Below are 24232 nucleotides of genomic sequence, written 5' to 3'. Positions count from 1 at the left end.
TGCAAGTAGACAGGAGTAGGAAAGAAACTCTTTGACTGCTGAGAGATACTTGTTTTCTTTTTGTGTGATTACAATATTATGGAATTAGATAATGGTGATATTATACAATATTGATATATATGTTTATTATAATTACCTTGGGGGAAGAATTGTGAACAAGAAATTAAGAGTATGATGTGACTGCCTTGAGCATGTAGGAGTAGGCACGTAAAGAAGCTAGATGTGGATATGCTTAGAGCCCTCTCCTGCCTCATGAAGGTAACCTTACCTTAATTTGTGTAAGGAGGACTGCTTGGGGACATTCATCCCAAGCCCTTAAATCTGTCTTTGCTGGTTTCTTATATTAGCTATACATTAACTATATGCCCCTGCTTAACTTTCCAGGATAGCAATGCCCTTCAGATCGCAGAAAGGATGTCTCTTCTTGGGGGAGCTGGTCACTTCCCCATGGGCAGGCACTGTTATCTTGGAGTGCTTTAATCACTCATAAGTTGCAAAATTGGCAGAAATCTGAAGTTTCAGAGTTCCTTAAAAGGGCCAGCCCCTAGATTGCTGGTCAAAGTGTCACCCAGGAGCGGATGCTCTGCTGGAATCATGATTCCAATCGGGGACCCTGGCCAGCTGTTGAAAGGAACTTTCCAGCCATGTGAAAGATCAGATGTTGGATTTTCCCCTGTTTTGATGAGTGGTTGTATATATACTCTCTCTCTCCGTCTCCTCCTCCTATATTATAAGATATCTATGCTATGAACTTGCTCAAAATGATATTTTTTGACTATTAAGTATTTCCCTTGAAATTTATATAGCAGCTTTGAAAACGCTTCATAGCATTTTTTATCTCTTTATTTCTCAAGGTATAAATGGATGGATTTAAAAGAGGAGTGAGGACAGAATAAAAAACAGCAAGAAATTTGTCTACCCAAGTGTTGCTGAGTGGCCAAACATAGATGAAGATGCCAGGCACAAAGAAGAGTACCACAACAGTGATGTGGGCAGTGCAGGTAGAAAGTGCCTTCGATGCACCAGTTTTAGAGCTTTGGCAGACAGTTAAGAGAATATATGTATACGATATCAGCAAAAGAATAAAGCAGGTCATGGTAAGGATGCCATTGTTAGCATTCATTAGTATTCCCAATGTATAGGAATCCTTGCATGCAAACTTGATTACAAGGGGTATATCACAAAAGAAGCTGTCTACTTCCCTGGGGCCACAGAAAGGTAGCTGCACAATCACGGCCATTTGACTCATGGCATGCCCAAAGCCAATTGTCCAGGAAGCCAACACCAACCCAGTGCACTTTTGCAGGTTCATAATGGTGGAGTAATGCAAAGGCTTACAGATGGCCACATAGCGGTCATAGGCCATAACTACAAGCAGCACTATCTCACTTCCTGCAGTCAAATGGACAAAGAGAATCTGGCACATGCATCCTTCAAAGGAAATGGTCTTGATCTCCCTGAGAAAGTCTGTGATCATTTTGGGTGTGGTGACTGAGGAAAGCAACATATCAAGAAAGGACAGGTTGGCCAGCAAGAAGTACATAGGGGAATGTAGATGGAGGTTCGTGATGATTAAGATTATGACAAAAGTATTTCCAAGTATGATGGCCAGATAAAGAATAAAAAATATAATTAAGAGTAAAACCTGCATATTCCATGAGTGGCAAAGTCCCAGAAGCACAAATTCTGACACAACAGATTGATTTCCTATATCCATCTATTCAGTTTTTGTCTCCTATAACCTAGAGAGAAAGTTAGGTAGTTAATTGATTGCACATGGAAATTTACTTTTAAAATTTGGCGTTTACCTGAGACTTTTTGTATTTTCATATAGAAGTGAAAAGTACAGTCATGAGACAAGTCTTAGCCAAATATACACAGTTATGTGGCCAAAAATGGCATTATGTGCCTAAGACCGGCTTCCCAAGAAGCAAACCCAGAGATGGTAGTCTTATATAAAATATTTATCAGTGGAATTTTCACAGGAGAAAAACTGAGGAAAGTTGAATAAAGCACAGTCAAAAGGACAAAATTGATTGGGTGTCACCTGAAAACTAGTTTTGTCCACTTTCCCAGGAAAATGTATCTTAGTGGGTCACCAACAACATCCATTACATTAAATAGGTAAAACTAAGGTCATGCTCTCAGGAAGATGATTGTAAACTCACATTGAAATATAGAACAAATGACATGATTCAACATTACAGTTTTTTTTGTGTGTACTAATTCTTTTAAGCTTCATGCTATCCTTTTCTATAAGATGTTTTAAAGTTAAATCTTTAGGTTGTTCTAAAATATATAGTGGGAGAAACATAACTGTCATAACATAATAACAGGCATTTGGGCATGCAATGTCTCCCTTTTTTTTGTATTGGTCTAAGTCTTTTTTTGGACCTCAGAAAAGAATGTTCTTATGCTAACCCATTCCTGTTTATATAAACCTATTGTATGTGGGAACTTATGGTTAGATTCAATTAAGGCAACTTTTAATTAGATCACTTTGATTAGATCCCTTCAGTTAAAGGCCTTTGATTAGATTTCAGGACACTTTCACCAGGAAAGAACCTGTGAAAAGGCAAATGGTCTGTTAGCTGGGACCCATGTTTCCTGCATACAAAATGAACAAACTTTTTGCAAAATATGTATGAATGAAACCACTGCCAGCTTGAAATATAAAAGAAAGAAAGGGGTGAGACAGAAGGAAAAATGTCAGGGGCAAATCTGTGGAAGCTAAGGCCTGGACTTAAGACATCTTCTTTGGCCAAGAGATTGACCTCACCCATGTGTGCAGAAAGGGTGAGTTTGCCCCAGCATTTGAAGAACGTGGTCCTGCTGCCCCATTGTGTAGGGATAGTTTATACAGAGTTTGGGGAGAGTTAAAAGCATCCATTGCTCTGTATGCTTTTAACCAAATAAATTCCAATTAAATAAAAGGCAACCCATTTCTGATATATTGCTTTGGCAGCCTTTAGCAAACTAAGACATATGGTATTAGGATCATTGGTTTAGTCTGGAAAATAGTCATCTCTATTTTGAATATCTGCTAGAAGAATAAGGGTCAGCATTCAGGAGCAATTGAAAGACATTTTGCTTTCATTTACAAAGTAGAAATCCTGCAGCCAGTAGCTACTGTAACTACTAACTACAGATAAATATTTATTTGTACTCAAAATTTTTACTCTATTCAGATTTGTTTTTTATGGCATGTGTTGTCCTTCTTGGGTATTAATATTTATGTTTTTCATAAGAGTTGGGGAATTTTCAGTCATTTCCTTAACTAGTCTTTCTGGGCCTTTTCCATTCTCTTCTTCTTCTGGGGTAATGATAATACATATATTAGTGCCTTTCATGTTGTTGTTCAATTCCCTGAGAACCTGCTACATTTTTTGCCATTCTCTTCTCTTTCTGTTCTCCTGTCTTTTCCAGTTTGGATGTTTGTCTTCTAAATCACTTATTCTGCCTTTGAGCAACTCAAATCTTCTCTGACGTGGCTTTAATGTATTTTTTAAACCAATTTTACTGATACATATTGATAAAGCAAAAATACATCTAAAGTGTACACTATGGTATTTGGTATAATCACATAGATGTGCTTTCATTGTTTCAATCATTTCGGGAACATTTTTATTATTCCAAAACTAATATTAATAAAACAAAGAAACTTATCTCTCTATGCTTCTCCTGTCATACATAGATGCTATTCTATTTCAACTCAACCTAAAGTCCTCCAGGTTCATGCATGTTGTCACATGCTTCATGATTTCATTTCTTCTTAATGCTGCAATATTTTCTCATGTGTATATACCAGTTTGTTTATCCATTCATCACTTGATGGACACCTGGGTTGTTTCCAGCTTTCAGCAGTCATGAATAATGCTTCTGTGAACATCAGTGTACAGATGTATATTTGTCTTACTGATCTCAGTTCTTCTGGGTATATAACTAGTAACGGTATTCCTGGGTCATATGGAAAGTCTATATTCAAATATGCTAGGGGGAAGTGGACTTGACCCAGTGGTTAGGGCATCCATCTACCACATGGGAGGTCTGCGGTTCAAACCCCAGGCCTCCTTGACCCGTGTGGAGCTGGCCCATGCGCAGTGCTGATGCGCGCAAGGACTGCCCTGCCACGCAGGGGTGTCCCAGTGTAGGGGAGCCCCATGTGCAAGTAGTGCACCCCGTAAGGAGAGCCACCCAGCACGAAAGAAAGTGCAGCCTGCCCAGGAATGGTGCCGCCCACATAGAGAGCTGACACAACATGAGGACACAACAAAAAGAAACACAGATTCCTGTGCCGCTGACAACAACAGAAGCGGACGAAGAAGAAGATGCAGCAAATAGACACAGAGAACAGAGAACAAACAACCAGGGCAGGGGGAAGTGGAGAGAAATAAGTAAATAAATGAATCTTTGGGAAAAAAAAAACAAATACTTTAGGAAATGGAGAACAGTCCTCCACATTGGCTGTACAATTCTACATTCCCACTAATGGTGAATAAGCACTCTTTTCTCTTTGCTTCCACTCCAACATTTATAGTTTTCCAACTTTTTAATTGTGGTCAGTCTAATAAGTGTGAAATGATATTTCATTGTAGTTTTGATTTGCATTTCCCAATGATGTGACATTGTACATTTTTTCATGTGTTTCTTTGCCATTTGTATTTCTTCTTTGGACAATTGTCTTTTCAAGTCATTTGCCGTAGTTTGTCTTTTTTTATTGTTGAGTTGTAGGATCTCTTTATATATCATGAATATTAAACATTTATCCAATATTTTTAATTATTAAACACTTAAACTTAAGTATTTTCTCCCATTGAGATGGTTGCCTTTTTCTCCTTATGACAGACTCCTTTGAGGGACAAAAGTATTTAAATTTGAGTAGGATCCATTTATATATATATTTTTTCTTTTCTTGGTTGTGCTTTGGGTGCAAGGTTTAAGAAATGATTGCCTACCACAAGATCTTGAAGATGTTTTCTTACATTTTCTTCTAGTAGTTTTATGGTTGTTACTTTTATGCTTTTGTCTTTGATCCTTTTGAGTTAATTTTTATATAAGGTGTGAGATAGGGGTCCTCTTTCTTTCTTTGCATAAGTCTATGCAGTTGTCCCAGCACCATTTATTGAAGAGACTTCTGGCCCAACTGGAAGGGGTTGACATCTTATAAAAATCACTTGACCATGGATGTGATGATCTTTTTTTGAGTTCTCAATTTGGTTCCATTTGTCAATTGATCTTTATGCCATTACAATGCTGTCATTTTTTTACTATTGTATCTAAATAATATTCTTATAGTCAGGAAGTGAGAGTCCTCCAACTTCACTCTTGTTTTTTAAGACATTTTTGGGTATTTGGGGCCTGTTATCCTTCAACATAAATTTGATAATTGATTTGTTCACTTCTGCAAAACGGCTGTTGGGATTCTTATTGGGATGTGTTCATTCTGAAAATTAGTTTGCATAGGAATGACAACTTAACAATATTTAGTTGTCCAATCTATGAACATTGAATGTTCTTCTATTTATTTAAGTCTTCTTCAGTTTCTTTTACAAATGTTTCATGGTTATCTGAATACAGGTTATCATGTCCATGGTTAAATTTATATCTAAACATTTTCTGATTTCCTCCTCAGATTGCATATGAGTCATGTTGAGAAAAGTTACTGATTTTTGCCTATTAATCTATGTCCTGCCACTGAAATTGTCTACTGGTTCTAGCAGCTTTGTTGAGGATTTTTCAGGATTTTCCGGTATAGGACCGTATCTCCAATGAACATTGCAAGTTTTATTTCTTCCTTTCCTATTTCGGTGACATTTATTTTTTTTTTATCTGGGCTAATTTCTCTAGCTAGAACTTCTAGCATGATATTGAATATGAATGGTGACAGTGGATATCATTGTCTTGTTTCTGATCTTAGTTGGAAAGCTTTCAGTCTTTCACTTTTAAGTACAATTAAAACTACTTAAAAATTAGCTGAAGGATTTTCTTGTATGCACTTTACCATGTTGAGAAAGTTTCCTTTTTTCCTTATCTTTTGGAAGGTTTTTATGGTAAGGGATTTTGTATTTTGTCAAATGACTTCTACATCAATTGAGAAGATAATGTGATTTCTATTCCTCAATTTTTCAGTGTGGTTTATAACACTAATTGATTTTCTTGTGTTGAATCACACTTGGATAAACCCCTCTTGATTGTGGTGTATAATTCTTTTCATGTGCTTTTGAATTCAGTTTGCAGTACTTCTTTGAGGATTTTTGTATTTATAATCTTTAGAGATACTGGTCTGTAATTTTCTTTCCTTTTTTTGTAATATATTTATGTGGTTTTGACGTTAGGGTGATTTTAGATTCATAGAATGAATATGGTGGCATTCTTTCTGTTCACATTTTTGGAAGTACTTGAGAAAAATTGGTATTGGATTGTCTTTGAATGATTATTAGAATTCTCCTGTGTAGCCATCTGGTCCTGGGTTTTTCATTTTTGTGAGGTTTTTGACAATTGTTTCAATCTCTTCACTTGTGATTGGTTTGTCTAGGTCATCTATTTCATCTACTGTCAGTGTAGTTAGACAATGCATTTCTGGGAATTTGTCGATCTCTTCTACATTGTCTAGTTTTTGCCATAAAATTGTACATAATATCTTCTTGTGTTCTCTATTATTTCTGCACAGTAGGGGTAATGTTCTCCCTCTCACTTCTGATTTTATTTGTTAATCTTCTCTTTTTCCTTTGTCAGTCTAGATATGAGTTTGTCAATTTTGTTGATCTTCTCATAGAACCAACTTTTCATTTTGTTGAAATTCTCTATTGTTTTCTCTGTTCTAGATTTCATTTCTATCTGTCCTGATCTTTACTATTTTTTTTCCTTTGACTTGGTTTGGTATTAGCTTGCTCTTCTTTTCCTAATTCCTCCAGGTGTGGAGTTAGATCTTTAATTTTATCTCTTCTGTTTTAATATAAGCATTGAGGGTTATAAATTTCCCTCTCAGCATTGTCTTTGTGATGTTCCATAGGTTTTGATATATTGTTTTCTCATTTTCATTCACCTCAAGATATTTGCTGAATTCCTTTGGAGTTTCTTTTTGACACACTGATTTTAAGAATGTGTTGCTTAATCTCCATGTATTTATGAATTCCCCATTTTCTCTCCATTGTTTTCTAGCCTCATTCCATTATGATCAGAGAAAGTATTTTGTGTAAATTCAACCTTTTTAAATTTATTGAGACTTGATTTGTGACCCAACATAATATCTATTCTGGAGAAAGATCCATGAGTGCTTGAAAAAAATATATATCCAACTGTTTTAGGGTGCAATGGACTATAGATGTCATTGGGTTTAGTTTGTTTATCAAATTATTCAAACGCTCTGTTTCTTTCTTTATTCATTGTCTAGATATTCTCTCCAATCCTGAAAGTGGTTTATTGAAGTCTCCAACTATTATTATAAAGACATCTCTTTCTCCCTTCAGTTTTTCCAGTGTTTACCTCATGTATCTTGAGACACTGAGGATAGGTGAATATTTATTGCAGTTATTTCTTCTTGGTAAATCACCATATTTCTTAATATATAATGACTTTCTTCAACCCTTATAACAATTTTGACTTTAAAATCTATTTTGTCTGATATTAGTATCACTATTCCAGATCTTTTGTGGTTATTATTATGTGGACTATCTTTTCACTTTTATCCTGGTTGTGTCCTTATGTCTGACGTGAATTCCCTGTACACAGCACATAGATGGCTCATAAACATGTGTGTGTATGTGTGTGTGTATGTGAATATATATATGTATGTATGTGTATATATATATGTATTACTATTATTATTCTGTCTATGTATTTTGATGAGTTCAAGCCATTAATATTCAATGTTATAACTGTAGCAGCATTACTTACTTCATTCATTTTGTCCTTAGCTTTCTGTGGTCATATCTTATGTTTTATGTCTATTTACCTTTATATCCTTATTTCTACACTGTTCTCCAAGTCTCACCCTTGGTTTTTTTGCATTTTTTTTTAATCAGACTGCAGCACTCTATTATCTCTTGTAAATCTGGTCTTTTATTAATATAGTCTATCGGTTTTTGTTTGTCTGTGAAGACTTTGAACTCATCCTCATTTTTGATGGACAGTTTTACTGGATACAGAATTCAAGCTGGCATTTTTTCTCATTCAGTAACTTAACTATGTCATCAAATGTTGTTTCTACCTACATGGCTCCTGATGAGATGTTGGCACTTATTTTAATTGAGGTTTCATTGTATGCAATGCTCTCCTTTTTTTCTTGCTTTTGCAGAATCATCTCTTTATCTTTGATACTTGTCATACTGACTAGGAGGTATCTTGGGATGGGTCTATTCAGATTCTTTTTGCTTGGGGGGTATTGTCCTTCTTGGCTATTGATATTTACGTCCTTCATAATGGTAGGGGAGTTTTTGGTCATTATTTTTTCAAATATTCCATTCTCTTCTCCTCCTGGGACACCAATAATACTTTTTTTTTTTTTGCATTTTCACTCAATTCCCTGAAAAGCTGCTCCATTTTTTCCATTCTATTCTCTTTCTATTCCACTGTCTTTTCCAGCTAAGATATTGTCTTCAAAATCACTAATTCTGTCTTCAAGCAATTAAAAACTGCTCTTATGTTCCTCTAATGTATTTCATACTCATCCACTATTCCTTTGACAGGGCTTTCTCTTTCTTTTCCCTAGTATGGCTTGTAAATTTTTGCTAATGTCTAAGCATTTGAATATGTTGGTGAATTTATTTGATGATGAATTTCTCTCTCTTGCCTATCATTTTTTTTTTATTTTTATCTTCACAGTTCTTTGGTATTTGATTCAACTTTTCCTAAGTCTTTAAAATGTCAGCTATTAAGGTATCAAAAATCTGGGGCGCAGATTTTCTCCCAAGGGTTCAGTTTAAGTATGACACCTCTAAAAGCAGTTTTTCTCTGTGCAATTTCAAACAGGCCAGCAGAGGGCACCCATTGATCCACCTTTCCTTGGAATTCGTGCATTCAGTCACAGCTTTCCTACGTCTGTTCTGGCTAGAGCTGAACTTCAAAGCAGCCTCCAAGGGCCAAACTCAATAAAGATAAGTATCCTCAACTCCCACTCCTTTTTACTTTGTAACAAATGACAGGGAGGAAGATGTCTGTTACATTCTCAATTGGCTACAGGGAACCAGGGATTTATCCTGTCATAATAACTTGGAGATGAGGGATGGGAGCCCCTCCCAGCCATGGTAGGGGTTTGATAACTCAGGTTTCTTTTTCTGTTTCTTCATCTCTCTGTCCCTTACCTTCCTCGGAGTTGTGTAGCACTGTCCTGGTCCACTGACTACAAAAATAGGTCCATTGGACAACTTTTGACCATTTTTCTGTTTTTCTGTGAAAAAGAGTGGAGCACTGCCTGCTAAATCCAATGCCATTTTTCCTGAGACACCTATGATTTGGAATGAAAATATAAGAAATAATAAGTGTTTTAAATGCTGTGAGAGAAAAGCAAAGCATTACATTCAAGGGAATCTCAATAGGAATAAGTGCTGACCACTCTTCAGAAACCACTGACATGAGATGAAAGTAGCATGATGTATTTAAGGTACTGAATGAGAAAGACTACAAGCCAAGAATTTTGTATCCAGCAGAACCCTCCTTCAGCAATGAGGGTGGGTTCAAAGCCTTCACAGATAACAAAAAACTGATAGAGTATATTCCCAAAAGACCAGGATTACAAGAGATAGTGAAGGGAGTGCTACTGTCTGAAAAGAAAAATAAGGACTAGAGACATGGTGAAGAATGTAGAAATTAAGACTATTAAGAAGGGTAGATTAAACAGTATGAAGTCAGAAACATCAAAGAGAAATGAATGAAGTAAGTAATACCTTTATAGTAATAACACTGAATGTTAATGTCTTAAACCCCCCAACCAAAATAATAGATTGATTGAATGATTAAAATATATGAGCCATCCATATACTGTTTACAAGAGACATATCTCAGAAGTAAGGACACAACCAGTTGAAAGCGAAAGGTTGGAAAAAGATATTCCATGCAAATAGTAATGGAAAAAGAGCTGGAGTAGTGATATTAATATTGGAAAAAATAGATTTTAACTGAAAAACTGTTATATGGGAAGAATACAGTAATTAGATAATCATAAAAGGGCCAACTCACCAAGAATTCCCTATACTAAATGTTTATGCACCTAACTTGGTTGCCCCAAGATACACAAATCACATGCTGGCAAACATTAAGGGAGAAATACATGTCTCTACAATAATAATTGGAGACTTCAATACAGTACTATCAGTGATGGATGGAACAACTGATGAGAGGATAAATAAAGAAAAAGAGAGCTTGAATAACATGATAAATGACCTAGACCCAAAAGACATTTTTAGAGCATTGCAACCTAAACCAGAAGGACATACATTCTTTTCCAGTACTCATGGATCTTTCTCCAAGATAGACTATATGTTGGGTTACAAAAAGAGACTCAATAAATTGAAAAAAGATTGAAATTAAACAAAACATTTTCTGTGATCATAATGGAATGAAGCTGGACATCAATAATATATGGAAAAAGGGAAAATTTATATATAGAGAAAGATTAAGCAACACAGTCTTAAATAATCAGTGGGTCCAAATAAGGAATTGTAAAAAAAATTAGTAAATATTTGAGACAAGTCAAAATGAGAGCAAAACTTATCAAAACCTATGGTACACTGCAAAGGCAGTGCTCAGTGAGAAATTTATAGCCCTCAATGTTTATGTTAACAAAGAAGAAAGAAATAAAATTGAAGAACTAACTGCATACCTGGACGTGCTGAAAAATAACAGCAAACCAATCTCAAACCAAGCCAAAGGAAGTAAATATTAAAGATCAGAGGAGGAATAAATGAAATTGAGAAATTAAAAAAAATGATAGAATCAACAAAACCAAAAGTTGTTTCTCTGAGAAGATCCACAAAATTGATAATGTCTTAGCTAGAATGAGAAAGAAAAAGAGAAGATGCAAATAAATAAAATCAAAGATAAGAGGAGGTATATTTCTACTGACCCCCCGAAGTAATAAAAGAGAACATACTACTGTATGCCAAAATAGTAGAAAATTTAGATGAGATGGGCAAATTTATAGAAACACATGAACTACCTACACTGTTGCTAGAAGGAATAGAAGACCTCAATAAACCAATCAGAAGTAAAGAGATTGAAATCATCCTTCAAAACCTTACAAAGATGAAAAGCCCAGGACAAGATGACTTTCCAGGTGAATTTTGCTAATTGTACAAAGATGACCTAGTCTCAATCTTGCTCAAGCTCTTCTAAAAAATTAAACAGGTAAAAATGCTATCAAACTCATTCTATGAAGCCATTACCCTTAAAAACCAGATAAAGATACTATGAAAAACAAAGTTACAGTCCAATATAGATGAATATAGATGCAAAAATTCTCAAACAAAATACATGAAAACCAAATCCAAAATCACATTAAAAGTATCATAAGCCACAATCAAGTGGATTTTATCCTAGGTATGCAAGGGAGGTTCAACACTAGAAAGTCACAATGCAAGCACACTGATAAAATGTAGGGGAAAAAACACATATGATCCTTTCGATTGATACAGAAAAGGGATTTGACAAAATACAGGACAAAAAACATTCCAAAACATATGAACAGAAAGAAGCTTTCTCAAAATGTTAAAGGGCATATATGAAAACTCTACAACTAACAAAATACTCAGTGGTAAAAGACTAAGCTTTCCCATTGAGACTAGGAACAAAAAGGATGCCCACTGTTACCACTGTTGTTCAGAATTGCACTAGAAATTCTAGCTACAGCAATTAGTCTACATAAAGAAACAAAAGGAATCAAATTAGGAAAGATAAAACTAAACTTGTACTATTCTCTAAGATATGATCCTACATCTAGAAAATCCTGAAAAGTCCACAAAAGATGTTACTAGAACTAATAGATGAGTTCAGCAAAATGGCAGGATGAAAGATTAATATGCAAAAATCAATAGTGTTTCTTACACTACTGTTGTGCAATCTGAGGAGAAATTCAGGGCAAAAAAATCCATTTATAATAGAACAAAAAGAATAAAATATTTAGCAATACACTTAACTAAGGATATAAAAGACCTGTATTCAGAAAACTACAAAACATTGCTAAAAGAAACCAAAGAATACTTAAATAAATGGAAGGACATTCTGTGTTCATAGATCGGAAAATTAAATATTGTTAAGATATCAACCAAGCCAAACTGATTTTCAGATTCAATTCAATTCAATTCAATTCCAATAAGAATTCCCAACAGTCTTTTTTGCAGGAATGGACAAGTTGATTAACAATTTATTTTGAAGGACATGGTGCCCTGAATACCCAAAAATATCTTTAAAAAACCAAGTTAGAAGACTCACTTCCTGACTTGAAAGCATATTACTTAGCTACAAGGGTAAATAACCCCATGGTACTGGCATAAAGACAGAAAGATGAACCAATGGAACCTAATCTAGAAGTCAGGCATAGACCTTCACATCTATAGTCAATTGATTTTTCACAAGGCTGTCAGGCCCTCCCAGCTAGGCCAAAGCAGTCTATTCCATAAATGTACTGGGAGAATTGGATAACCATATAAAAAAGAAAGATGACTCTACCTCACACCTTATACAAATATTAACTGAGAGTGGATCAAGGACCTAAATATAAAAGCAACAAACATAAAATGCCAAGAAGAACATCTTCAAAATCTTGGGGTACTTGGTAGTTTCTTAAATGTTACACCCAAAGCACAAGCAACAAAAGAAAAAATAGATAAATGGGACCTCCTCAAAATTAAACACTTTTGCACCTGAAAAGGACTTTGCCCAAAGGGTAAAAAAAAAAGGCAGCCATCTCAATGGGAGAAAATATTTAGGAATCACATATCAAATAATGGTTTAATACCAGATATTTTAGAGATATTACAATTCGGCAATAAAAAGACAAACTACTCAAATGAAAAATGGGCAAAACACTTGAAAAGACAATTGCTGAAAGAAGAAAAACAAATGGCAAAAAAACACATAAAAAACATTCAACATCACTAGCGATTAAGAAAAAGCAAATCACAACTACAATGAGACATTATTTCACACTTATTAGACTGGCCACTATTAAAAAGACAGAAAACTCTAAATGATGGAGAGGATGTGGAGAAAAAGGAATGCTTATTCACTCTTGGTGGGAATGTAGAATGGTACAGCCAAGGAGGAGGACTGTTTTGCATTTCCTAAGGAAGTTGAATATAGACTTGTCATGTAATTGGGCATTTATACCCAGAAGAACTGAGACTTGTCATGTAGTTAGGCATTTATATCCAGAAGACATGAACTTACATCTACCCACTGATGTTCATAGTGCCTTTATTCCCAGTTGCCAAATGATGGAAGCAACCCAGGAGTCCATCAACTGATGAATGGATGAACAAATGGTTACGTATTTACATGATGGAATATAATGCAACACTAAGAACAAATGAAGTCAGGAGCATATGACAACATGTACGAACTTGGAGGACATTATTTTGAGTGAAGCAAGTTGGATACAAAAGGAAAAAACCTGTATGATTATGTGCTCATGAAATAAATATATTGTGTAAACTCATGGAGTTAACAATTAGAATTTAGGTCACCAGAAAAAAGAACGAGGGTAGAGAATGGAAAGCTGAGGATTAATATATGCAGAATGGGGTAAAATGTTTGTAAATCTTTGAAAATGAGTAGAAATGGTGAAAGTGCATCATAGTGTGTGTAACAAGCAGAGCTATTATGTGGATAAGACAGTGGTAGAAAGGTTAGTCTAAGGTCATGAATATAATTAGATGGAAAGCAAAAAAAAAATGTAGCATAGGACTGTATAACATACTGAAACATCATGCAAAATATGAATATGGGTGATATTGCATATGACTGCTTTTACTAAATATAAATACAAATAAACTAGAGACTGACCAGAATAGTGGCTTTGTACAGCAGGGGAGGCATAGAGAAATTGAGAGGTGATGAGGTTTTTGTTGTTGCTTGTTTGATTTTTTTTATTATTATTGTTAATGGAATAATGAAAATGCTCTAAAAATGATTTAAGTGATAAATGCACAACTATATGATTATATCAAACACCAATGATTGTACACTTTGGATGGATTCATGTATCAATAAAATTGATTTGTTAAAAAATTATTGATTCCTGGTTAAAATATTGTGTAACTCGATGGGTTAAATATTTCTAGGGATTAAAGGATATGGTAAAACAAGGGTTAAAGGGAAGTGTATTGAAAATATGAAGCTCTGGGTTAAAAATGATAGGTGGAATGAGTAAGAATTTCCCACCACAAGTATCTAGTAGTAATAGCAAATGAATGTGCCCCTTATTCAAGGAATCTTAAGGAGATATCGGTTGAAAGGACATTCAAGCTGTTGCCTCTATGAGCTTTCTTTACAAAGTGTTAATTAATGTGGGGGAGAGTGGGTGTGAGGGCAAATGCGATGATTAACTAAAAATGTGTCATGAACTCTAACCATGTTTACCACATCATACTAGATGAGGAAATAGAGTTTGCATTTAATAAGTGAACAATGAGAAATGAAAGAAAATAGACTTCAACTGCCAAGTCATATAGACTATGGAAGTTCAGAAAAGGAAAAGGAATGAAATCCTTTTCATTTATTTCTACTAATTCACTGATGAAATCCTCTTCCTTCTCCTTAGTATTGCTTATACTAATGGAAATAAAACATAATTTATAAGTCTGAAAATGAATTACTAAACATTCAATGAGTATTTCAGGGTTCTAGATCTTTTGTTAAAATTTCAACTCTGGTATTTATAATACCTAGGCATATCTATTTTCTTGCCTCCAGACCAATGCGATACCACCAAACCCTTTTTCTTTTTCCCTGTCACTTCTGCCCGAGCTTCAGTTCCGTTCCCCTTGGGGTACTGACATGATCCTTAGACTCCTGGTTTTCAGATCCTCAACCATCCTCATTATTCAAAGCATCATATTAAAACATTACTGCCTGGTGAATTTTTGATATATTAGGATAGTTAAAGTTTGTGGTAGTCTCCAAATAAGTGCCACTATCCCAGCTTCCAACCTCTTGTATAATTCCCCTCCCCTTGAATTTTGTCTGACCTAGTGACTTGGCCTTGATCCATCGAGTATGGTGGATCTAATGTTGTGTGACTTCTAAGTCTAGCAAGAAAGCACTCTCAAACTTCTGCCTGGGCTTCTTGGAAAATTTTCTCTTTTTCATTCCTTTATGGAACCCAGCCACCATGCTGCAAAGAAGACATCTACCAACAGAAATGTCATGTAGGGGTTCTTCTCAGCAGTCCCAGATGGACTCCCAGAAGACGGACAACATTATTTCCCAGCCATGTTTGCCACCTTAGAAATATATTGGCACAAGTAAAATGACCTCTCTGAACACTATTAATGTAAATAACTGAGAGAGATAAAAACTGTTTTAGACTCCTACAACATGTAGTGGTTTTACTGATAACTAGAGTCACAAGTTATTTTAGATTGTTTCTGTTTTTTTTACTTGTTATCTTATATTAATTGAGGGATTTACAAAACTGTTGTACTACCCTTTCGTTTAGCTTATTCCATTTTTTTGCTTGTTATCTTAGGTTAACTGAGCAATTACAGCACTGTTGTAACCTGTAATCAAATGTCTGTCCTCATTTACAGTCCTTTTTTACAGCTACTTATGCTTATCCCAGCTGGCTTTTGTCAGGTTTAAAGGACATTTTGGCCTATGCTTGCACACTCTTTCTTAAGCATAACTGAAATACAGTCATCAATATATTGTATCATTATTTGCATCAACTACTACTCTTTTAATATTGATGTTATTTACCAGAGTACCATTGCACAACTGAGGCCGCTACTTGTCAAGACCACTCTTGTATGAAAGAGGTTTAGTAATTCTTTCATCAATAGAACACAAAATTCATATTTTTAACCATGAACTTGGAAGTTTTCATACATTTGTATCTTATTTGACATTTTGAAATGCAGAGAATGAACACAGAATATTGCCTCTCATGTTTCCTATACATCTCACAAAAGAAGACAATCTCATTTCTTCTTGTCTGTATGTATTTGTGAGCCTCAGCCCAGATGAAATATTTGCGTATTTTCTCCAGGGAAAACATTTATTTCAGGTTCTAGGACTTCTTGAGCTGGTGCTCTGGTCTTCTCTGAATGTTGGCTGCTGACCAACTACTCTTGCACTTCTCCCCAACTCCTCCTGGTGTACCTTAATTGTTAGACTAGGTTGTGTCTTCCCCGTTTGCACCCTGTGGGTGGCCTGTTGGAGGACTGTGTGCTAAGACTTCACCTGACTAGTTTGTTTTAACTTAGGATTCTAGTGCTCTACTGGTTTCTGACTCCATGCCTTCCCCGTAGCTCTGGGCACACTTCTTTGTGCTGTTCAGTAACAACCAAGGAACCCTAACTGTACAACACACCAGCTGTTTGAATGTGTTTTAATCCTCTGTTACTCTGGTGGGGAAGAAACTAAAGATTCTCAGAGTAGAGAGATGAATAGTTGCATGTTTTGCTTGTTAAAGAAGAATACACTTTCCTTATAAAATAGCTTTCCTGGATCCCTTTGCAAAGCAAGAAAATGGATGTTCCATTCCATTCTCGTCCATTTAAATGACCCTGGCACTGCTTAGGCCATGAAGAGTATTTTCCATAATGAAGTAATGGCAACAACATAAACAACAGGAAATATGATTCTCTTTCTGAATTTCACTCTCAGTCGTATAGATTCCTCAATCTCTTCCCTCTCTAGAACTCCCACTTAACCCGACTCCAAACCTTATGATACGTAGTTTTGACTCCCTGCCTCCCATTGTTTTCCTTAGACCTCTGAGTACACGATGGGATCCAAAGTTTTTCTTTGACATTGACCTAGCCAGCCCTTCCAGAACTCCATTTTCACCTTCACTTTACAGTCTAGTTTATAATTAAACAAGGTGGATGTTGAGTTGGTGCCTTCCAATTGGAGAGAGGAATTGGACAGAATTACATATAAGATTAGACTGGCACAGAGAAGTGGACGCATTTATGGGTGGGGTAACTTGAGTAAAACTAAACCCAAGTAATCTTATATACAGTTAATCAGTATTAATATAAGTACTATGATAGATCCATACTAGTATTATTATTATCATCACTATCATCTAGAACAGGATTTTATTTTCCAAGCACTTATTTATTCCACCCAGCCTCAGTAAAACTTCTATGATGAATGACTCTGGCTTTCAAAGTTTCTGTCCTGGAACTGGTTGGGATTTTATCAACAACAATAACACTTAGTGAAAAACATAAATTTAGGTGCCTATGGTACATAAAAATGCTTAGTTTCTCTCAAATAAGAATGGGATATTGAGAGCTGGATTCTTCTTTTAAATGCTTGAATTTAGTATCACCCTAGCTCTTCTCACAAAGGCTGAAATGATGGTCATCTTGAAAGAATGTTATCTCCCTATTAAGAAGATATACGTACACCTAAATCAATGAATCATTCTCTTGCTTGTAAAACTATTTTGCTTAACCTTCCATGCCTAAATAATGTAATAGGAGCCTTCCCTAAAAAACTGAGTTAGAACTGATTCTTTTCTCCTTTGTGCTTCATAGTACTGTGATGCAGTTATTTTATATATTATCATCTTCCTTCCAAATTTGTGCATTTTTAAATTCAATCATTATTGGTACCTTAGTACTGAACTTATGGCCTGGTATGTAATAAAAGCTCAAAATCTCTCCTCATAATAATAAATAATTATTATTAATTTTCTGCTATTTACCTGTACCACAAATAGGAAATTAACATAAATCACTTCAGTTTGCTTTCACAACTTTGAGTTTATTTCTTTTTTGGGGGGAGAGAATTTTCCAGAATTTCTGAGCTATTTTCCAAAATCTGAGACTGTGCTCTTCAAAACCAATTTTAACAAATTCCTAAAACAATTGCTATTTTGTGGGAGGACATAACAGATAAATTTAATCATGCTTACCAGTTCAGAAGCAGTAACAGGTAATGTGTTCAGTTGAGAAAATATCTTGAATTAGGAGCTATCTGACTTCTTTGCATCATAAGAAGAATCAGGTCACAAATTTATATGAAAAACAACTGGAAGGCTTCATAATATATTGACTATTAATATTAGGTATTGTCTAATTAGTAATGGGAGGCCCTGAGAGTCCTTAACAGGTGATTCTAACGGGAATAATGTCAGGTGTGGAACTAATGCATCAGGGCTACAGAGTATTTCATGACAGTCTGATTTGCTAATATCAATGAGAATTAGGGTATGCCACCTGCGGTTTGATGGATTAGGGACATTAGAGAGGTTTTTAGAACTGGTGACTTCTTTCTTCTCTCTTCAGGTGATTGTAGGACCATTAATTTTTTATTATTGGCTGTGCAAAAATATAATTAAAGTTTATGAGGTGGCTTATGGAGATAATAGGATGTTTAGGAGGGCCTTTAATACTAACTTCTGGTGTAATAAATGCCACCTCACTTCACTAGGTGGTTCAAAGACACTTGTGGTGGCAGGCCTTATTGAGGAAGAGGAATAGAAGGTCTTATAGAGAGACAGACAAGGCTATGAAGGGATATGAGAGGAAGCAGAGGATAAAACTTAGGAAGTCATGTGTGATTTGGATTTGGAATTTCATAATGATATTAATCTTATATGCCAAATCACTTCTGTGTTTTTCCAAGTACTCATTAGTTTCCTTCTCAGGCTCATCAGATAATTTTCTAATTGCTAAATCAAACAATTATTCAGTGTCCACTCTATATTAGACTCTAAGCTAATAATAGTATATGCAATCATAAAATCATACTCATAGATCGCCATTAGCACAGAATCTAGAGGAAAAATTATTCAACCTACAGGGAATTACTATATACTACGTATTGGTTAAACTTTTAATATACTTCCTTTCTTAGTCTTTACTGTGAATTCATGTTAAGAATATAATTTTCATCACTATCATTGCTATTTTTACCACTTTAAGTTGTGGAAAATGAGGCTTAGAATTTTACCAAAAGCCACAGAATAAACAAATAGCCATGACTTAGATCCTTTATCTTTCTATGAAAAAGGAAAATGTCATTTGTCCTTTATTTTATAATTTAATTCAATAATGATCATATATAACTAAATTCAATACAATATTATAAATGTTATCATGAATTATTTTAAACAAACACCCAAGTTCAAGTGACCCTGAGGATCTGTCAAAAAAGTCTTCCTGGCATATTAGGATGCAAGGAATTCTTGTTATTTGGCTATTTTTCCTTTATTAGGATAAATTTGGATTGAATAAAATGTTATAGTGTCAAGAGCAGATTATTTAATGCAACTACCTACTATCTCAGATATAATATTTTATTGACAATACCGTCTATATAATTTTAATGATAGTAGTATACAATGACAGCATGACATAACCAACTGAGTTCTTATATTGTTTCATTCTATGCCATAATATTTTGTTCTTGCTTATCATATTATAACACTTCAATAGTATAAGTTTATTATAAATATACTAATAGGTCCCCAAATGTGAAAGGGAAAATAAAATTGGGTCATGAAAGTGTCTGATGTTTTATTAAAAATTACAAAACATGTAATCTACTCTACTGGTTTTACCTGGAGGGATTGGTGGGTGTCTTTATAAACTTCACAGAATTGATGGAAGTAGAAGAGAAAGAGAATTTCCTTTGTTTATAAGAGCAAGTTCCAAACATATATTGCAAAACTGTCTCTGGAGACCTTCTCTTACTGCTGATCTAACATCCACTCTCACTGGACTATAATAGGTTAAATGTCATTGACATGGCTAACCCTAAATATATGAAACCTTTGCTGCCCCAAGTGCAAAAAAAAAAAAAAGAAATTACAATTTCAGCTGCTTGTATATGGGACTCAAACAGAAATAAAAGTCACCCATAGTAGTATACCTGGCATACTGATAAGTGATAAAGGTCTTACCTATGCCACTTGGTGGCAAGGGTGTTTGGAAAATATAATCTTGTTTTATTCTTTTTTAGTAAGCCAGGGAACACTCTAATAGGATTAAAAACATTTAAGAAGGTGTTCAAAACTTCTAAGGAATCACATGCAATAGCGGTCTCCACCTATATGACCACCGATGATTACTTTTATTTTATTTTATTTATTTTTATTTATTTCTCCCTCCTTCCCCCCCACCCTAGTTGTTTGTTCTCTGTGTCCATTTGCTGCGTGTTCGTCTTTTTGTCTGCTTCTGTTGTTGTCAGCGGCACAGGAATCTGTGTTTCTTTTTGTTGTATCATCTTGCTGCATCAGCTCTCTGGGTGTGTGGCACCATTCCTGGGCAGGCTGCACTTTCTTTCGTGCTGGGTGGCTCTCTTTACAGGGTGCACTCCTTGTGTATGAGGCTCCCCTACATGACAGGCACCCCTGCATGGCATGGCACTCCTTTCGTGCATCAGCACTGCACATGGACCAGCTCCACATGGGTCAAGGAGGCCCTGGGTTTGAACCGTGGACCTCCCATGTGGTAGACAGATGCCCTAACCACTGGGTCAAGTCCACTTCCCTGATTACTTTTATATAAAAGGCAGGAAGATTCCACCTCCTTATCTCACACCAAGGGGAAGAAGTGACCATGTTATGACACGGAATTTGAATGTGGTTCAACCTGCCTTTGTCCAATCCTCCAAAGAGTGAAATAGAGTGGAAAATTTGTTTTTCAGAGTTTCTATTTTGAATTAAAGATTAAAACCTCACCAGCTGAGGGTTGGTATGTAATAGAATATGATTTACAATGGATTAAGAAATGTACAATCACAGTAAAATATAGCCTTGAGTTAATAAGTGACCAGAGATCTGTCTCCTATGAACAATTTATGCTTAATAACACTTTTGGAATAAACACAGTGATGTCTCAACATGAATCCCTGCTCTGTAGTTTCTGTTTTATTCAAGGAATCATAGCAACTGTCTAAGATGATGAATATTGAAAACTGGAAGTATGTGTTCCTATAGTTTTTAGTTACTGATCTATGTATAGAATAGAGCACTTTGGGGCATGATGTGCCTCTTTGGGGGAATTGGGCATTCCCCTGGAGATGGGCGTTGTTGTTCCAGTGGAGTTGACAAATTATGAGTTGCATGACCACCTTGAGATAAAGATTTGGTATCTTATAAAAGTGAAACCCCTTTTGGCTGCCAGTTGAAGTCTCACCCAGGAGGGGAGGCTCTGAGTGGGACTTTTTTTCCGATTGGACCGCTGATTAGCTATCAGAGGGAATTCCCGGACTCCTAAAAGATAAGATGTTGTGTTTTCCCCCAATTTGGTGATTGTTTCTATGTACATTAATTCTTTCCAATATCTCTAATTAATTATTTTCTACTACGATTATTATAATCATTTGATATAACTTGAAACTCATTTAATTGAATAAAGCTGCCTTTGCTTAGCATTTATAGTTTCTGCCTCTTCCTTAGCAGAATATTTTGGCATAGTCGGCAGGATTCACTAAATATTAAGTGTATTTGTCAGCCAAAGGGGTTCTGATGCAAAATACCAGAAATTGGTTGGTTTTTATAAAGGGAATTTACTTGGGGTAGGAGCTTACAAATACCAGGCCATAAAGCATAAATTACTTCCCTAACCAAAGTCTAATTTCAGGTGTTGGAACAAGATGGCTGCCAATATCGGCAAGGGTTCAGGCTCCCTGGGATCCCTTCCAGGGTCTTGCTTCTCTCTCTGGGTTCAGGGCTCCTCTTTTCCTCGAGTTCCAGCTTAAGACTTCATTATCAAACTCTAACATCAAAACTGCAACATTTAAAAAATCCATACTCGTCCTTTACCTTACCTTTTATGTGTGAGTCCCCACCCATCAAGGGTTTGGGTACTAAAAGTCCTACTGACACAAGAGGTTTACTTGATTACTTAATATTTGGGTTCAACCTCTGGACCCAATATAATCTCATATGCCCCGAGGAAAGACCAGTTTACAAACATAATACAACATTTCTTTTTGGAAGTCATCAATAATATCAAACTGTTACATTAAGCTTCCATTATTGTTACCCTTCTTTAGCAAAACAGTGATGAAATTTTAAATAACACACACAAAAAAATCATTACAAATGGGTTTAAAAATAAGTGAGACCCAATGCAACATGCAACATAAATAAGGAGAAATTGAAAAATCTGAGAAACTCAATTTAAATGTATGAAAATACACTGTGAAGCAAATGGTAACTCTGATCTAATATGAGAAGGAAATAACTACAGGCAGAGGATGACTTGCCAGTTCTATATGATAAATCTCTAGAGGACATTTTAACCATGTTCCTTCTATTTTTCTTTAATATTATGTTTATTATAGCATTGTCAGCTTACAGCTTTAAAAAAGAATTGGGGAGATCTCTATCACCTGAAATAGAGCTTATGGAATCTGATATTTTTCAGATATTTTGTTATGAGCAAAGTGCAAAAGATAGTTTATACTATGTTGTTTTTTCACTTATTATAAGAAAAAATGAAAAACAAGATGAAAAGAGCTATTGTGTAAAATGAAACATAAGAAACAAACCCCAAAGCAATGAGACTGACTACATCTAAGTGGTGTTTGGAAAGGATTAGAGACTAGGAACAGAATTGAAAGGATGTGGGGAGTGTCACTGCTATAAATATTCCTTTTCTTAAATATTTCAATTTTGAAATATAATAAGGCTATATATATTCAGTATATGTTAAACAAAAGATGGGGAAATATCAAAAAATTGAAAATGACAGGCACAAATTGATTTAACTTATTTCAAATGGACAGTCAAACAACAATAGAAGAGTATAGTGAAAATTGACTCAAGTAACCTTTTTTTACTGTTTTGTTTCTTCCCCTTCCCTGCTGCTTTTGCTGTCTGTGTCCATTTGCTGTGTTATTTTTTGTATCTATTTCTCTTTTTGTCTTCTCATCTTTCTCCTCAAGGATTCACTGGGATTCGATTCAGGGGACATCTGATGTGGACAGAGTTTCCCTGTCAATTGCATCACATCAGTTCCTGGTCTCTGCTGCACTTTACCTTGATTCTCCCCTTCATCTCTCTTTTGTTGTGTCATCATCCTGTTGTGTGATTCATTTGTGCAGGTGCTGGCTTTCCACATGGACACTCATGCAGGCACTTGTCTCACCACACAAGCCCTTGACACCACGTGGGCATCAGCTTGCCACACGGACACTTGAGTGGGTACTTAGCTCTCCATGTGGGCACTCAGCTCACTGCATGGGCACCCATATGGTCACTCAACTAGCCATATGGGGATTCAGCTCAGTGCATTAGCACCTGGCTCATGGCATGGACACTCAGCTCACCATGCAGGCACTGGCTCACTGTGCAGGTATGCTTTCTCTTCTTTTGTTCACTAGGAGGCCCCAAGTATCAAACCCAGGTCCTCCCATATGGTAGGCAGAGGCCTTATCACTTGAGCCACATCTGTTTCCCTCAGGAAACTTTTGATCACAAAAATTTGAATATATATCATGAGAATAAAAAGAAGTACTTGCTCTATAAAAAATTTGAATTATAGTCAGTTTGTTTTACATAGTCCTATGGGTTAAAATTTTTATTTATAGTGAGTGTACTTTAGAATTTAGCAACAAGAAAAGATATGATGAATAAAGGTGCCAGGTTTCTCTGTATTGGAGAAGTGAGGTAGAAATATGAAACAGGGAAGGCTAGAATAAATGTTTTTGGAAATGGGCCTTCAAGATATCTATATGAAACCCTGGCTTTATATTTAATACATGAAACATTTATTAGTTATATTTCTTCATGAATTTCTACACATATGTATCTAAGCAATTATACAAATATAAATATAATTTTTTAATACATATAAAACTGTTTTTTCCTTTTAAGAGATCCATCTCTGAAGAGATGTAGAAACAATGACACTACAGTAGCAATAAAAAAAAAAAAAAAAACTAGTTCCAAAATCTTGGTGTCAACTGAACATTATAAACTAAAAGGGTACAGGGTTCATTGAAGATATGACTTACTCCAGACCTGGGTATTGAAAGTACATGATGGTCTGGAACATCATATTGCACCAGAAAGTAATGATGTCTTCAAAGAATGCTAGGGGCATGCCAC

At 35.4% G+C, this 24232-nt stretch overlaps 1 protein-coding gene across 1 annotated transcript; it reads right to left on the bottom strand.

The window, feature by feature from the left end:
• Positions 1–778: 778 nt before the first annotated feature.
• LOC101435470 (olfactory receptor 4K3-like) lies at positions 779–1543 on the bottom strand. The gene has a single exon (XM_004462724.3). The coding sequence runs from the start codon at positions 1541–1543 to the stop codon at positions 779–781; it is 765 nt and encodes a 254-aa protein (XP_004462781.3).
• Between the last annotated feature and the right edge of the window lie 22689 nt (positions 1544–24232).

Source organism: Dasypus novemcinctus, chromosome 3, assembly GCF_030445035.2.
Source record: "Dasypus novemcinctus isolate mDasNov1 chromosome 3, mDasNov1.1.hap2, whole genome shotgun sequence".
NCBI lineage: Eukaryota > Metazoa > Chordata > Mammalia > Cingulata > Dasypodidae > Dasypus > Dasypus novemcinctus.
The sequence above is the reverse complement of the archived record's forward strand: the minus strand, read 5'-3'. Positions and strand labels throughout refer to the sequence as shown.

Excerpts from the sequence above, each read along its gene's own strand:
- LOC101435470 (XM_004462724.3), bottom strand. The coding sequence starts at position 1,543 with ATGTACTTCTTGCTGGCCAACCTGTCCTTTCTTGATATGTTGCTTTCC.